The sequence below is a fragment of the Neomonachus schauinslandi genome, chromosome 2, assembly GCF_002201575.2.
Source record: "Neomonachus schauinslandi chromosome 2, ASM220157v2, whole genome shotgun sequence".
Classification (NCBI taxonomy): Eukaryota; Metazoa; Chordata; class Mammalia; order Carnivora; family Phocidae; genus Neomonachus; species Neomonachus schauinslandi.
In genome coordinates, this window is record NC_058404.1 from 172,628,224 (window position 1) to 172,646,392 (window position 18,169).

General features: G+C 44.8%; 1 protein-coding gene across 2 annotated transcripts in view; it reads left to right on the top strand.

Moving 5' to 3' along the window:
* The first annotated feature begins 212 nt into the window (after nt 1-212).
* The window catches only part of RELL1 (RELT like 1), a 64,253-nt gene continuing 46,296 nt past the window's right edge, over nt 213-18,169 (top strand). For both annotated transcript variants that reach the window (XM_021701597.1, XM_044912754.1), the window contains exon 1: nt 213-474. In XM_021701597.1, the coding sequence (XP_021557272.1) occupies nt 387-474 (88 nt within the window). In that variant the 5' untranslated portion in view covers nt 213-386. The remainder of the gene's footprint in view (nt 475-18,169) is intronic.

Here is an 18,169-nt window from a genome sequence, read left to right on the forward strand (position 1 = left end):
GCTGCCGGAGGGAGGTGTGGTCGGACCTCGGTGGGCGGGACAGGAGGGGCGGGGTCATGGCCTAATCCGGGCGGCCGCAGAAGCGGTGGAAGTTAGAAAGGAAGCGGACGCCGCGGGGCGAGGCGGGGTCAGGCCGCGATGGGCGGGGATGAGGGCGGGGCCACAGGTGGGGCTCGCTCCCGGGCAGGCGGAGCCCGGGGTTTGGAGGGGAGAGGCCGGGCCGAGCCGGGTGGGTGGGGCCGGAGAAGAGGGTGCTGTACGGGGCGGGGTTCACAGCGCGCGGGGGCCGAGCCCTGCTACTCCGTCGGCGGCCGGCTCTCGAGCTGCACTGCCTGCTGGATCCCGGGACGCGGCGCCCGGTGGGTGGAGGGCGAAGGAACGCTGCGATGGCCCCAGGGGAACTCTCGGGGTCCGCGGTCCTGGCCGCCGCTGTCTTCGTGGGAGGCACCGTGAGTTCGCCGCTAGTGGCCCCGGGTGAGTGTCCCATCGGGGCCTGGGCGCTCGGGAGGAGGCGAGGGGTCCGGACGGCAGCCCCGCTGTGCACTGAGCTGCCCTTGCCCTGGCAGAGCCGCGGGATCCCGACGCTGAACATCTGGCTGTTGGAGGGTGGCCGGGTCGGGTGCGGCGCGGGGCGACGGCTCCCGTCCCTCCCTTCCCGCTTGCCCGGGACCCGCCTTCCCTCCTCTCGCCTGCTCCTCTGAGGACCTGTTACCCCTGGCCCGCCCCTCTGAGCTGTCCGGGGTGTAGGGACTGGGCCTGGTCTTGGCTTCCGTCCGGGCGCTTCCCGCCAGGCTGAGCACCTTGGAGCCCGCGGACCCCTTGCCGCGCTTGTCCTCAAAGGCCCCGCGAGCGGAAGATCGACACCGGCGACCGGGTGCGCTGTCGTAGCTCCCCCCACCTTTGTTTTATATTTTAAGACCTTGGGGAGTTCCATTTCTTTCCTTTCCAAGTTTTCATTAATTGTAGTGGTTGATGGATTCTTGGGGGCTTTCAGATGTCTTCCCCACATATCCTGGATAAATCAGGCTTGGAAAAAGGGAAGGCGCGTTTGTAAACTTACATTTTTTTTTTCTTCTTTGAGTCAATTCCTGTCACCACAAAGGAACCTTCTGTGGTCAGAGCAGGAAGCCACCAGCAGAGACCATAAAAGTGTTGTCTTCAATGACGAATTTGGAGCAGGAGTTTTTAATTGAAATCTAAGAGGACGTGTAACTTTTACGGAAGTCCAGTCTTACACTCTTGTTTTTAAGGCTGTAGACCCCAGGGATTCCTTGCCACTGGTTTCCCTCTTAATTGCCACTTTACAGCACTAGTTAAATAATAATAATAAACGCATACCTTCTTGGCCAGTTGGGGTTACCACAGCCTGGAATCTTACATCAGCAAGCTCTTCCAAGCTTGAGTGGCTCCTGTTCACGTCCAAATAATAAGCATCTGGAAGCCTTCCAACCGTGACTATCTCCTCCATACAAACACATACACTGCTCTTTACTCCTGAGAAGATTCGAATCTCTTACAGTTTAAACTGGCTTATCACTTTGGCCTTCACTTTTTCACAGAAAACATGTTAGGAACGCAACAGGATGGAGAGTATGTCTCCTGAGCCTTTATTAGCAGACCCGTATTTCCTTCAGTCATCCCTCCTGGGGAAATGGAAGCTAGTGACATGTATTACTGGATGGGAGATTTTGGTTTTCACCCCGTGTTTCATGGCTGAGACAAGTGGGTGCATCATCAGGTTCAAATTGCACTCGGGGTTGTAGACCGTACTTAGCTGCCCCAGAATTTGAATAGCTTAACCTGGGAATAAAATTGTTAAAAAATCAGCTTTGGATGCATATAATCAGCCATCAGCCAGGGATGTCCATTCCTGGGTTAAGTTTGTGTTTCGATGGATCTCTGAGCAACACTCAGCTCTCAGGTTTGGTATGTGACGAAAAAAGTTCTCATCGAATTGCAGAGCAACGTTTTTTGATGAAAGTTTACCATTGAAGAAGAACAAAGTATCTAAAAAGGAAAGAGTACAAAGGTGCCCGTGTGACTTGAGGCCTGTATGAAGAAAAGATGTCCTGACCAGCTAACATCTGGTCCTCTTGGAATCTATGATGGTATTAATGTTTGTAGGTAATGTTTTAGGAAAGTAGGAAGAAGGAAATAGGCAGCAGCGTTGAGTGCTTGCTGTATGCCAAGCTTTGAATTGGGTGATTAATACGCTTTCTCTACACTTATTTCTCAGAGTCCTATGAAGTTCTTATTTACGGTGAGGCAACTGAGGCTCAGAGCAGTTAAATAATTGGCCCAGTCACATAGCTGATGTATCAGTCAGCCTTCAATCAGAGAAGCAGAACCAGTGGGAGGTGAGCGTGTGTGTGTATGTGTGTGTGTATCTTTATATGTATCTTTGATAACCTAGCCTGCTTGATTCCAAAGTTCATTCTCTCTACCGTACCCCACTTCTCCCCAGAGAGAAAATAGAACAGAAATCAACCTCAGCAGTCTTATTGAAATTCTAAGATCGGAAGTGTAGGACATCCTAAAATTGTAAGCATGTGGTTAGCAGAAGTTGGGAAGCAGAGAAAAGGACAGATAACTTCACAGTGGGTAGTGACAATGTCTCTTTCTTTTCCTGCCTGCTAGAAGGATCTCGTTAAACTTCTGTCTCTTAGAAGCCACATTCGAAACTGTATACCACAGGCATCAGAAGGGATGATTTTCCACATCTTGGCTTATTTATGCCCTTAAGGTTTCTGGTTACTCAACCTTTGGGCTTATTAGTTTCTCTACCAGACAATGGGCACGGCCTTCTAGAAAGGAGTGGGTGGAAAAGGTTCGGGGGCTGGTGAAGAGAGAATGGCACTCTCCTTGGGTTTTGTGGGCTTCCATCCAGCCTCCTACTCCTCATCTGATGCTAAAGATAAGCTTTATTAAATTCTGGGTTCTCCTTTGGCCAGGTAGCAGCCAAACTGTGCAGCCACATAATAACATAGTCAGTGGACAGAATGTTTTGAGCAAGCATCCTGGGAGCTGCGACTTCCATGCCCAAATCTAATTTAAAGAGGAAATGAAAAATTTGAGAAGTGCCTTTCATTCTCTTCTCCCCCTTTTGCCCCCCTAAAGGAAATTAATCAAACAGATGATGTGGGAGTTTCAGTAGTTGAATTCAAATGAGACAGGCCAAAGCCCCAAGGCAATAGAAAAAAAATTTCATTGTTACTTTTTAAAGAATTTGGCTCTGATGTTGAAGCTTACTTACATGTTAAGACAAAAGAGAAATTATTTAAAACTGACAAAAAATGATTTAAATTGTCATTGGTTAAAACTATTATGTTGAGTGGTTTCTGATTATTTTAGGGCACTTCAGTAATTGGTAAAGATTTGGTGGGCTCCTGATAGCAGGGAGAATAAGGAGTCTGGTGTGCCAACAAGGACTAAACTTGGAATTTGGAGTTGGTTCATTGTAGACACTTCATTCTTTTGGGGGGAAGGATGCAGCGTTTGTTATACCTGTTTTGTGGCAGGCTCTGGTCTGAGTATTCAGATCATTTAATTCTTCAACACCCTGTCAGCTATGTGGTTTTATTCCTGTGTTTATAGATGAGAAAATTGGGTATCTCAGAAGTTAACTTGAAAAAGTCACTGAAATATTTAAGTTGGATTTTGACCTTCAGTCAGATCTGTTAGCTTCTGAAGCCCGTTCTTATTATTAGTAAATCATTTTGGTTTTCTTGCTAGTGAGAAATTTCTTTTTATTCAACGATATTTATAAAGGATCACCAAGTAATAGGCTAATGCCAAGATAGAGTGGAAAGAGCACCAAGCTCTAAGACAGCCCTGGAGTGGCAGTCAGGGAGAACCCCTGCCACTTCGGGGAGTGTGGCTGTCTATGACTCTATTTTCTTACCTATAAAATGGGCATGTGCTAGCTCCTATCGTTGCCTGCCTTACCGACTGCCAGTGAGCATATCTCTTATCCTTTGTACTGTTTCTTTCTGGATTTCTTTCCCATGGTGTCCATTAGGCTGGACTTAAAGTGTCAGCCAAATTGTCTAATAAATGTAGACCACACGTCCTATAAAGTTGTCATTCTGGAGGTGGTGGTGGTTATGCAAAGAAAGGTTCATTGTATGTTTATAAAAGCCCAGAGTGGCACCTCAGATTCATGAATTTGCTGCCATTGACTGGGAGTTATGTAGACAGGCCTTCTTTTTCCATTTCCCTTCAGCTAAAATACAGTGCTCTTGGTCCTTTTGGAAAATTCTCCCAAAGATTTAAAGATTTAAAGGGGAGACAATTACCCTTTGGTCTTGTTACTCCAAGGCACTCGCCACTGTTAGTGTATTTCCTTCTAGTTTTCTCTCTATTTTTTTGCTTGGATAGGATCATAATGCAAATATAATTTTGGATCCTGTGTTTTTCTTTCTTCTTTTTTTTAAAGATTTTATTTACTTGAGAGAGAGAGAGCAAGCGCGCACAGGCAGGGAGAGCGGCAGAGGGAGAGGGAGAAGCAGGCTCCCCAATGAGCAGGGACCCTGGGAACATGACCTGAGCCGAAGGCAGATGCTTAACTGACTGAGCCACCCAGGCACCCCGATCCTGTGGTTTTCATTTAATATTATATGTGAAGTCTCTCCATTTCCCTACCTACTCAAAAAATTGCTGCATAATATTTTATTGTATGGATTCACTGATTTGGTGACTCTGTCTTAGATTTCAGTTGTTGCTAGTTATTTTTAATTGAATTTGAATTTTCGAATGAATTAGGTTATTTTTGAAAATTTTAAAAATTTTATTTATTTGAGAGAGAGTGAAAAAGCATGAGTGGGGGGAGGGGCAGAGGTGGAAGGAGAAGCAGACTCCCCGCTGAGCAGGGAGCCCGATGCGGGTCTCGATCCCAGGACCCCGGGATCATGACCTGAGCCGAAGGCAGACGCTTAACCGACTGAGCCACCCAGGCGCCCCTCAAATGAATTGCTTCAGTGAATGTCTGTGTGTAAAGCTTTGTCTAGATACCGATGATGTCCATGGAAAAGGAGTTCTTGGAAAGGCGGTGTTGGGGTCAAAGGTATTCGTGTTTTTGAGGCCATTGATGACACCACCATCGGTGGTCTGAAGGTTGTCCCAGTTTACTGCTCACCGCAGTGTCGAAGGACTCAGTTTTCAAACTGTTGGCATTGTCTCAGAAAAACACATTTGCTAATTTATAAGGCAAAGAGTGGTACCTTGATTGTTCTAATTTGTACGTCTTTGATTACTGGTAGGTTGACTATGTTTTCTAGTATTTGAGCCATTTGCACATGCCTGTAATCCCTTTTGGACAATTCTGAAGTCAGAAAAGCTCTGAACACCCAAGTTTTTGAGGCTTTTTTGCATACCCCATCGGTGGTAAAACCTAACCAGAACCAATATAAGATTCTGTAGTACGTATTCATTTCACTTGGTTCGAATATTACTAAATTTTGCTGCAGTAATCCCAATAAATTTGATTTTGGAGTGTTACATAATGTGTGCTAAATGCATTGCATTACCTTTCTAGAATCTACAAAGTCTGAATTTCGAGGCACATCTGACCTCCAGGTTTTCAGGGAAAGGATTTTGGTCCTGCATTTCCTCTCCATGACTCATTTGTTCTTGTCTGTGGGCAGCCAAATGTACAACTGCTTAAAATAGTAAAATATCCTATGGAGAAAAGTAACTCCTCAAATGAGTGGTACCTCATGAAAAGAAGCACCATTTTGGTATCCTAGTGTGGAATCTGCTAAAATAAAGATACCTGGGCAAAGCTGAGGTTTTCTCTTTTCTCAGTGGCTTTGGGGATGGATGCCCCCTATAATGGCAACTTTATGGAGAAGCTGGGCTCCGTTTCTCCTCTGCCAGTTACTGACATGGCTCTCTTTGTAAGGGGGAAAAAGCCGGAATCTGCCCAGGGACTTTTTGAGGAGGGAGGGATGGACAGAAAGTGGCAGATACCCCAGGCAAACTGAGTTTCTCTGCCGGTCATCTCACCTTGAGAATCCTTTTGCCAAACTGTGGAACTCAGGGCAACTGGTTTTCTGTTGTGCATTCGCCATCCCCCAAGGCCCCCACCTTCTTGTCTTTCCTCATCCCAGCATTCTTTCTTTCTTTTTTTTTTTTTAAGATTTTATTTATTTATTTGAGAGAGAGAGATAGGGAGAGAGAGCACAAGCTGGGAGGAGAGGGAGAAGCAGGCTCCCCACTGAGCTGGGAGCCTGATGTGGGGCTCGAACCCAGGACGCCGGGATCATGACCTGAGCCGAAGGCAGACACGTAACTGGCTGAGCCATCCAGGCGCCCCTGCTCATCCCAGGGTTCTAAAACAGCTGCAGCTCTCCCGACTCTCCCCTCCCGTCATTCTGTTTGCATGCTCCTGTGTGTATGCATCCCCACCACTAAATAAAATGCCGTTGTACGGAGGGGAAAAATCTGAACCACTTTCCTCATCTGTATTAGGGAGAAAATGTGGGGTTGTTGTGACAATTACATGAGCTCTAAAACATGAGAGTTCATGGCACAGTGTTTGGCACATAGTAAGTACCAAGAAAGTATATTATTATTATTTTGTCCTGAACCAAATACTAACCTACCACCACTATCCGGTGAGACAAACTTCCTAAGTGCTCCAGCATTTTCCTTTCAGGTCCTCTGCTATTGCCTGAGGCATCCCCTATCTCATCTAGCTTCCCAGCTGCCACTGAGGCTGGTTGTGTAAGGACAGGGGTGGGGGTTGAGGAAGCAATGTTGGGAGCACCTGAGGCCTCAAGGGGGGAGGAATAGGGACGAGTGGGCTTGGCAGGGAGTTCTCTTGCGATGCATGGGATATGTGGGACTGAGCCATTGGCTACCAAAATTAGGCAAGGAAGGAGAGCAAGACAAAAGGAAAAAAACCATTGCCTTTATAAGGGTAGAATGTGACACTTTGTTTCGGAAGAGTTTTGGAAGATTCATTCATCAATTATCTGGTTATCTCTAGCCAGTCGATCCAAAAGTATAGTCACAGAATTTTGACAGTGTTCTCCTAGGATTTGATGTGATCATCCTCCTGACATACTTTGTGATTATTCAGGGTTGGACTGATCATTGTTCCTCTTACCATTGCTGACTAGTGAATGTTGCATTAAAGTAAATCTTATGATGAATGTGGTTTAATAAGAAATATATTTAGTCTTTGCCCCCAGTTCCTGGCACAAAGTTCCTCAAACCCTTAGAAGTTCCCAAGTGGTAGGAGTGTCTTTTGTGATTCATGAGGAGCCCCCTTAGAGGGGATGCTCTGGACTCAGGGTGGTACCCTAGGTAGCCTCAGGATGGGGCTGGTCCTCTGAAAGGTCATGTGGTTAGAGGATTGGAACTTTCAGCCTCACTCACCAACCTCTGGGAAGGGGAAGAGTTAGGGGGGAGAGCTTCTGATTAAGTGCTTTAAAAAAACTTTTGAACAACAAGACTGGATGAACTTCTGGGTTGGTGAATGCCTGGAGGTGTGTGGAGAGTAGCGCATTTAGAAAGTGTGGACATTCCACATCCTTTCCTCATACCTTACCATATGTGTCTCTCCTATCTGGTTGTTCCAGAGTCATATCTTTTCTAAGAAACCGGTGAGCCAGTAAGTCAAATGTTTCTCTCAGTGTTGTGAGCCGCTTCAGCAAATTAATTGCACCCAAGTGTGGAGTTATGGGAACCTCTGATTTATAGCCTGTGGATCAGAAGCACCAGGTGACAACCTGGACTTGGAATTGGCATCCAAGGTGAGGGGATGGGCAGGCTTGTAGGGCTGAGCCCTTAACTTGTGGGGTCTGATGCTCTATCCAGGTAAATAGCCTCAGGATACAATTATTGCTTGGTGGTGCTAGGAAAAACACATACTGGAATGAGGAAGTAGAATTCTGTAGCATTAGGGGCTGGAAGGAATCTTGACCATCTCCTCAAAGCTTATTTAGAATTGAGGACACTAAGTTGGCCTAGCCAGGACTTAAGCAGGTTCCTTTACTCGGTCTAGGACTCTTCCCATTGTGTTAAAGCTGGCTCTTCATTGAAGTGACCCCAGTTCTGCTGCTTCTGATAAGGCTCCTTGGTCTACATTTGCACTTGATCCTCATGCTGGTTTCCCAGCTCTCCGGATCTGGGTAAGCAGGACTTGAGATGCATGACTGAGGCTAACTGACTTATGGAGCGATTGTGGTGTTTTTAGCTGGTCAGAGGGGATTTTGGTGGTCATCTTGTAATTAACCCGCTCTCTTTGCAGATGGGGAAACCGAGCCCCGAGGAGTTCAATGGCCTGTGGGAGTCAGGAACAGCATTAGCCTGTAGTGGGGGAGCAGACCATTAAGCTTGGTGAGGAGAGGGCCTGTGTATGTGTCTTGGGCACTGTCCGCGGCTAAGATCCAAGCACAGGACCTAGAACAGAGCAGACACTTAAATACTGGAAGGAAGGAAGCCAGAGTTGGAATCCAGGTGTCTGACTTGGCTTTTTGTTTACAATAAAGTGAAGGGTTAGGCTTTCCAGTATTCACCCACAAATGTTAGCTATAGTCTCCCCTCTCCGTCCCTTCTCGAATTAATAAGAGGCTGTTTTGTCTGCCGGCTTCTATGGGCCATATTGTTCCCCAGGTCTGAGGTGCAAAAATCTGGTCATTGCGAAAAAAAAGAATGACGATAAAAGTAAGCAAGTACTGCTTCATCGGGTAAGTATGGTAGGACATTGATATGTTTGGAAGTGTTAATGAAAATTTTCAAAGCAAAAGTTTTCAAAACCCAAATCCATTCACGAAACTGTTTTCAAAGGTGAACTAAATTCAGTTGTGTTTCTAGAACCAGGGCACCAAAGGCATCTATTAATGTGTGTCTGTCATGTTCCATAATACTTTATATATTTCTTTTATGCCTTTGTTTCACGGGACGGTGCTTTGATATATTTATTAATTCAGCAAATGTTAGTAAAGTGCCTTACCGTGCTCAAGGTGAAGTGATGTGAACAAAATAGACTCAGTCTGTGCCTTTATGGAGCTAGCAGGTTCTCTGGGAAGGTGGTAAAACAGGCAATAATGATAAAGTGTCTTTAGTATGTTTGGCACGTGGCCCAAGTACCTAACCTGGGGCTGGGGGTGGGATGAGAGAGTCTGTACCCATCCTTCAAGCTGAGATCAAGGGTAGCACTCCCAAGAAACCTTCCCTAGGTTTTCCCTCTGATTTTATCTCCTGGGAATGGATGCGCAGAGTGCATGAAGCCCTGTGGCATCCATCCCGTGGTATTAAACATTAAATTCTGTGCAGTTGTTCTCACTGTGTCTGTCTGACCAGCGGGCCTTGGGGCAGCAGAGCGTGGAAGACATGCTCAACTGTTTCAAGGCTTGATCAGATTCTTGCAAGCTCTCTGAGGAGCAGGCTGCTGTAGTCTTGGTCTCGCAGAGATGAGAAAACACATTTACTGAGGATTCACCAAGATGAAGAGAAGTGAAATGTCTCACTCACATCACAGATGAGGGCAAACCGCAGCTAAATGGATGTTCCTTGTTCTCAAATGTTCTCTATTATTATTGTGTGAAACTGTATGCACTGTGTGCTCAGCACCACAGGTAAAAGGAAGGTTGTATATTTAATCTTTTTCTTTTTTTTTAACTTTTTCACCATAGGCCCATCTACTTAAAGGAAATGAAGGCATCAGAAATTGAATGCAGGTTTTGCTTTTTAGTGGCAAATGGGCTGTTTTCCAAGGAATTCTTTAGGAATTGTCCTTTTTGCTTTAAGAGTAAATCTTTGAATGGAGTAATTCAGTTTACATGTCATTAGGTTTATAAATGAATTTTTTAGAAGTTTTAGTATAAGGGGGATATTAGGGAAAAATGGACTTCAGTTTCCTAAAAAGACACAAATTAGACAATTATGCCATTACCCTTCTTAACAGGCCAGATAAGTTTAGCTGAGTGGTTGAAGATTTATAAAGAACCCATACATAAAATGTCACGTGATAGGTAGAGTTAAAACTAAACAAACAAAAAATCCTTTTCAATATCGGCAACATCCTTCCTCCCCCGTGCTTAAATACAGGCATAACGTGCTTTTGTGACATTCCTGTAAGGGGTGGAAGCTTGAAGAATTCACGGGGCTTTCTGTCTCACGATATAACTCGGCAGTGCTAATTTTCAAACGTTCTAACAGCTCTTCATAGCTGGAAGTCTCCAGCACAATCGTGTGAATTATCTACGTGATACAAACAGCAGCCTGGGATTTCCTGGCATTGGTGAACTGGCAGATGGCTCATGAACAGGCATTCCTTCATTTTTCTTCGCATGTGTGTGCTGTATGCATGTGGAGCCTTAATTCCTTTGCAGCTTCCTCAATTCTTTCCAACCTCCTCCTCCTCCTCCATTAAAGGCAAAACACAAAACAAGCGTGGCTAGAAACAAGAGGCATTGAAGATTGCTGGAAGCTAGGTGATAGAGCCAGGAAGCAGGGTTCCGAGGGAAAAATCTATTTCATACGCAGGATTGCCAAGTTCGTGTCTTAATATAGCCTTTGCAGGTGAAACAGGTAGATATTCCCTACAGGCAGTGTGCGATTCATGAAAAAACAAAGGGCCTTACTTGAGATACTATTAGGTATTGTGTAGGTATGTAAAATTAAAAAAACTGAACAAAACAAGCTTGGTTTCTGTCCTCCACAGACTTGAGATTCAGAAGGGAAAGATAAGCTCTGAATACAAATCACTGTAGAATAATGGAGAATGAGTTTGGTACAATCCAAGAACTACAAAATGCTGTATGGGATCCCAGAAGAGGGAGTTGCCTTCTGATAGGAGAGGTGGAAGGGACTTCAACATGCCGAAAGCCTGGTGTTGTCAGCGGACCCTAAAGGGAGTGGAGGGGCGGCATGGCCAACACAAGGAACAGCCTGTGCGAAGGTGTGGAGGCAGGGCAGGACAAGTCAGTGCAGACCCCGTATGAACGGAGGGTTCCTCAGTGAAAATTGCAGACGGGAGGCTGAGGTGAGGCTGTGGAGCTCCAGAAACTGTGCACTTTATTGTGTAGGCAGTGGGGGCCTAAGGCTGGGTGGAGTGGAGGATGGGGGACCCGAAGGGGGGCCCCCAGGCACTGGGATGTGATGGCAGAGCCCCAGAGGCTGAGCTCAGTAAGTCCTGAGTTTGAGACATGGCCCCAGTACCTCAGCAAAGCAGCCGATATTGCTGTTCCTTCTTGTTGTTTCTAAGTTGCTGCTTTGGAGAGACAGAAACAGACAGAGACAGAGAGATGGGGGGAGGGGACGACCAAGAGGGGGGGACAGGGCTGAGGAGACCATCTGTTCTTCATGCATCTCAGAATTGTTTGGCATATAAAATGAATAACATAGTTCTTGGTCAGTGATAGAAATACAACACATAGTGTATAGGTTTAATTAATACCTATGACATCCAGAGAGAAACAGTTTTTCAAAGTTTAAGGAGTGCTGGGAAACCGGAATCATGAAGTAAGGGCGGCATGTAGTCTTGCTGGTGTAAGGGTCAGGAAAAGTTCATTAATGGTGAAAGCTAGCTAATTGTGTATTTGTGTTCTGTTACAGTAAATCCTCTGACGTTGTACAAATCAGCTTGACTCCTGAATTCTTAATCGTTCAGCATTTATTCTCAGAAGAATGTTGTGCATTTCTGTTTCTTTCCCCCTATTGTGGGTCAGGTTCTCATTGTTTTCTCTTCCCTTGAGGTCGTGGCGGGGGGAGGCGTGTTGGCCATCAGTGTATAGAGCAGTGTCTTTAAATAAAACCTGCAGATCAGCACTGGGGTGATTTTGAAAACGCTGCTTGGCTAAGGGCTTCATCTCCTTGTCATTTCTGGCAAGTCCATTTTCTTCCGTCCCTTGGTTTTTTTACAACAACGTGACCAAGTTAATTTAGGGAGAGGGAAATAATCTGCTTGAAAGTACTAGTGTACTTTAGGCACCTACATGTTACGCAAATGGTAGTTTCTAGACAATGGATGTGGTGTGACTTAGTTCCTGGGTGGGAAGGGGGAAGACAAAGAGAAAGAGAATTCTTTTGCTTCAACCATATGATAAAATAGTTGATCTTTTCTATGCTGTTCAGTGCTGTATCTTGATATATAAATGAGCAAAGACTCTAGACTTTGAGTCAGTGTGGAATAATAAAACATATTTGTCCCTGGTTCCTGGCACAGAACTCCTAAAACCCTTGGGATTTTTTGAGCGCTAGGAGTGTCTTTTGTTATTCATGATGAGCCCTTTATTATACCTGAGTTTATGCTAATGGATGACTCTTGGGCCCCTAGATAGCTTCCGGATGAGGGCTGTTTGCCAGAGGAACCAACAACAGGATTCAAGGGTTGGAACTTTCAGTCCCATCCTCTGATTTCAGGGAAGGAAGAGGGACTGGTGATTGAATTAATCCATGGCCAGTGACTTAATCATGCCTATGTGAGAAACTTCCATAAAAACTTGGAATTTAGGGATGTGCTGGGAGGGTGGTATGTCCAGAGAAAGCACGGAAGCACCGCACACAGCCCCCGCCCTCCATACTTTGCCCTGTGCGTCTCTTTCATTTGGCTCTTCCTGAGTCATATCGTTTATAATCAAACTGTAATCCTAAGTGTTAGAGTTTTCCTGAGTTCTGTGAGTTATTCTAGAAAATTGGCGAACCTGAGGAAGAGCATGGAAATCCCTGAATTTGTCGTTGGTTAGCCTGGGGACACCATTTGCAGCCGGTGGCTGAAGTGGGGGCAGTCTTGTGGGACTGAGCCCTTCAACCTGTGGGGTTGGGACTAGCTCCAGTGGTTGGGATCAGAACTGAACTGAATTGTAGGACACCCAGTTGGTGATGGAGAATTGGTTGTTGGAAAATGAAATAGTCAAGTCTTTCCTGTTTGGAAAAACCAACTCATGATATTAAAACGTTATGCTTGGAGGACTCTCTTTGAAATTATGGTGGTTTACTATTTAGATAAGGACTCAGAAGGCATTTAAAGAAATATAGAGGGAAAGAAAAGAAATGATCAGGCCAGTGCTTTATTGTTTATGAACTTACATTGTGTTTTATAGTGTAATAAAGTAGAAGTTATACCACTGTGTGGTTTTCTTTGACCCTTCTGTCCTGTGGTGTAACTCAAAGATTTCATAGCATTGTCTCTGCCTCCAGTCAGTGGAAATACCTAGTATATAAATATTAGGGATTGCACTTACGAGTAGTTTCCTTACTGGGGGATTTCCAGAATTATGGTTACCTCTACAGCATTAATATTACTATTAATTAATTACTTTTAATTAATTTAATTAATTTAATTAAAATTACTGTTGATTATGAAATCACCAATATTTGACTACTTTTGACTTATAGTGACAATGGTTTCATATGGTTCAAACTAATAGTAATGAAGGTTTCTTACTGATTTTTTATCTGTAGTTTTTTTTTTTTTTTTTTAAAGATTTTATTTATTTATTTGACAGAGAGAGACACAGTGAGAGAGGGAACACAAGCAGGGGGAGTGGGAGAGGGAGAAGCAGGCTTCCTGCCGAGCAGGGAGCCCGATGTGGGGCTCGATCCCAGGATCCTGGGATCATGACCTGAGCTGAAGGCAGGTGCTTAACGACTGAGCCACCCAGGCGCCCCTATCTGTAGTTTTAAAAAAACAACTGTAGTGATTATCGTCAAGATATTTTAGAAAATTCAAGGAGTAGAAAAAGAAAAAGGTACTTCCCATGTTCTACCGACAAAAGATACAAAACATTAAAAAGAAAATTAAAATAACTTATAGTCTTACCACACAGAGATAACTACTGTAAACATTTTGCTATCTTTTTTTGCAGTAAAACTGGGATCATGTTAGCTCAAAATCCTGCTTTTATTTATTTTTTTCACTTAATGTTTTCATTTACAATTGATATAACTTTAGACAAAGGGATATGGCAGATCTGGTCCCTTCACACGATTGTTTCTATTGTTTTAAAAGTCAAAGGGAAGTTTAGGATTTCCGAGTAATCAACAATTATAACAGTATTAAATGTGGATCAGGATGGGTTTTTGATTTTGCTTTTTATAAATGATAGCAGGAATTTTATTTTGAATTTAGTACTTGACACCAAAAAAAAAAAATAGATTGACTTAGAGAATATAAATAATTTAAATGCATTTTCCTTCCCAATGATTGGCTCACTAGGAAAAACCATTCTGTCATTCTACATTTATTATTGAATTAGATGAGTTAATGATTACCCATAGATTTTCTACTTAAGACTCTAACTCAACTAGAGATGAACTATCCCATTTCGTGGAACTTTACTTAATATCAGAACTGTTAACTCACACATCAGAGGCCATAGAGCCCAGAGTATTGTGTTCTGGGGCCTGGCTGCCTCGATTAAAATCTTAGGTGAGCTCCTTGCCAGCTGTGTGACCTGATGGAAGTTACTTGACCTCTTTGTGCTCTACTTTTCATATCTGCAAAATGGAGCGGAAACAAATAGCACCCTTCATAGAGTGATTGTAAGGGTTAAATGAGTTCATCCCTATCATACTCAGAATGGTATTTATACAAAGTATGCACAAATACGTGACTGTTATTAATAGTACTCTTCCTTGGGTCTAAGCCTTGGGGCTGGTTTTCAGAGTTCTTGTTTGAGTTTTGTGCTAGTGACCTTCACATGGTGTCTTGCCCTTAAACTCAGCTTCTCTGTGTCTAGGGTTTTCCTAATTACTTCTGTTTACTCTTTCCCTCCTTTGCCTTTTTGCAAAGTGATGGTATTTTGTCTCCTAGCCGCCCCCCTTGGCTTTGCTCTTTCTCTCGCGGCACTTGGGGAGGCTTCACATGGGAGGACTTCAACCGGGTCGTGACCTCGGTGCTCCACATTCACTCATCGTGGCTTCCCGCTTCCCGTGTTCCCAGGAGGCCGGCCACGTGCCTGGCTTGCAGGAACCCTGCCTGCCCAAGTGTGACTAATGGGAAAATCCTGTGTCGAGGACTTTTTGTAGCTTTCTGTTTAATCATGCTCCTCTTCCTGTTCCTGGAAGGAAGGCAAGCGCGGGGCCCGCGTGGGGGGTTCCGGGGGGGCGGGGGTGGCGGCGCCCCGCGGTGCTGCGTCGGGAGCCCCGTGGTGGCAGGTGCTCCTCACCTGTGGGGCTTATGCAGTGATTCAGTCCCCCACATTTAACACGGCCTCCTCCGGTGTGGCTCCTGGGGTTCGCGCCTTTTCCTACGAGTCGGTTTCGTGTCCCCGGCTGAGTTGATCGAGGCAGCGATAAAAAACTAACATTCACTGGGCACTTACTCTGTGCTAGGCAGATGGGTAAACCCGAGTTCATCTCATTTAATGCTTAGAAACGATTCTCTTATTATCTGCATTTTAGGGATGAGGAAACTGAGGCACAGGGACGTGAATTGACTTACCTGGGGTCACAGCTAAGAAGCAAGTTGAATGAACACAGTGCAGCTGAGAACAAGCTGGTTCCTGCTTTTGCTTCTTTCTAGGGAGCAGCTTTGCCACAGACCTTGGTTCAGATCCTGGCCATTCCCCAGATGAGTGACCTTGACTTCAATATTTCGTTCTTTCATGTCCCCATTTCTAAAATGGGTTTGGTCATAGCACCTATCTCAGAATCATGACAATTAAAGAAAAAAGATAATGGGAGTAAAGACGCCTGGCACATAATAAGCTCTCAGTAAATGTCCGCTGCTCTTAGCAGTTGGGGATAGAGTGGATGACCACAGGAGAATCAATCTCCCTGCCTCGCTCCCTCTGCTTGTCTTCCTCCTTGAAGCCCTTGCTTAGCTCCAGCCGGCTCAGCAACACCCCGTTGTTTTCCCCCGTGGTTAGTTTGTGTTGTCTTCTGCTTGCACGATGGAAACTACTTGGCTGAACTCCGACCCTGGCAGGGGCGGGTTGTACCAGAAACCAGGGACCTAGATCCCGGAGGCCTGGTCCTCTATGCCAACTCCCTCGCTGGAACTTGTTGGAGGAGTCAGTGGTTCCTAAGGGACCCCCTTCCCTCACCCTCGCTCTTGCTGTTTCTGCTGGAAACAGGCCTGCTGGGCTTGTCCTCTTCTTCCTATTTGGTGGTTTCCTCCTGACACTTGCCGTTAGCTTTCCCCCATAGTTTGAATAATTTCTAACCTTCTCCCTGCTTGGCCTCTTGCGAGGAATGTACACGAACACATCTGTTAGGAATTGCAACCTTGTGAAAAGTGGGCAGTGGCTCTGGTAAGGGTATGTAAACGCCTCTCCTAATTTATCGTCCCTTTACAGATCTAGCAATTTGGAATGTAGTGGAGTCCCATGAAAATCTAGTTGAGGGCCAATTCCCCAAGCTGGGTTTAGGAATGTGCTATTTGCGGCCTTCTTTTGAATCTTTGCTAAGGGCAACCTTCTGTTAATTTCAACGAGCACAGGGGCTTGCTGGTATATTAACATCTTTCAGAAAGCTTACCCAACAAGTGTGTAAAGTACAAGCTATATCAGTTATCCAGCTCTGAAAATAATCTTTGTTTTTTAAAAACTGTCAGTATTTGGCAAATGGATGTGTAAGTACACTGGACATTCTGTCCTACAAATAGCATCTTGACCAAACTGCTGATCAAGTTACAGGCAAACTGGACACTCAATTACCCAGGAGCCCTTCTGGAAGGGGATAGAGTCTGCTTTCCCAGTTTCACAGGTTCCATGTAGCAAATGGTTAAGGGGGTCAGCACTGTGTTCCAGAACTGTGAGAGGGATGAAGCGGTGCAAAAACAGGACGCCCTCCCCTCCACTTGGGGAGACAAGTGTGTTTGACTTAAACCAGGGTTTTTCTGTGAGTTCTTTTTTTTTTAAACCATTTTATTTATGTATTTGAGAGAGAGAGAGAGAGAGAAAGAGCATGAGCAGGGCGAGGGGCAGAGGCAGAGGGAGAAGCAGACTCCCTACTGAGCAAGAAGCCAGACATGGGGCTCGATCCCAGGAACCTTGAGACCATGATCTGAGCCGAAGGCAGACGCTTAACTGACTGAGCCCTGCAGGCGCCTCTTCTTGTGAGTTCTTTGTCACATTTGGGTTTCCTAACTTTGATTGCAGTTCTGTGTCCCAGTGATGTGTCTTGTAGTGAAGGGGGCGGGGAGGGTGTCAGCAAGTGTGAGTTGTGGTTCTTCTGTCTGTCTCAATTTTCTGCGTCTACCCAGTGATGTCATGTTAGGCCACTGATTTACTTGCAAAATGAGGATCTCATCCAGCCTCTTGGTTATCCCCTTGGGATTAGAGGTTTCCATAAAATAATGAATGTAAAAGCTTCAAATGTCATTTGGGTAGGAACTTTTATATCTTGTATGGTGTCTCTAGCTAATGTATATGATCAAAGATTTTCTTCCTCCTGAGTCCCTTGCTTTCTGTCCCTTTCTCCCTTCTATTTCTGAAAGACTTGTAGATGCCATGTAACTAACACATTAGTTACATATTATGTTTGTGTCAACTATGGAATTGCTTCTAAGTACAATACTTAGTAATAATGTGAAAACATACCTCTGTGAACAAGATGGTTTTCAACAGGAAAACATTTTCGTTTCCCCTTTGCAGTTTATGGAAGGGCAAAACAGCATTATATTTTAGAGTGATCTTTTGCTTTTGCAGTGAAAAATTAATATTGGGTAATTTTACGCTGCTGAGATATTTATTTATTTATTTATTTTTAAAAGATTTTATTTATTTATTTAACAGAGAGAGAGACAGCGAGAGAGGGAACACAAGCAGGGAGAGTGGGAAAGGGAGAAGCAGGCTTTCTGCCGAGCAGTGAGCCCGATGCGGGGCTCGATCCCAGGACCCTGGGACCATGACCTGAGCCAAAGGCAGATGCTTAACGACTGAGCCACCCAGGTGCCCCTGAGATCTTTTTTAAAAAATGAATTTATTACAAATTTCATCTTGCTCTAGCTGGTTTTAATCATTTTTCGTGAAGAAGATTTTTACATTAAAAAAAGATGAATGCAGATTTCAATATTTATTGTACATAATAGGGTCTTTTGGAGAGAGGCAGTCTTTTTAGGGCTTAAGGGCATTATAGTGGGTGGATGTGGACCTGGGCTCCAGCCCAGCTCTGTGATCAGCTGCTGATGGTTGAACCTACCTGTTTACTGTGAGGTCTGTGTCCCTAGATAAAACTGAAGGCACCACCACTCTTTGAGGCCCCGTGAGACAGC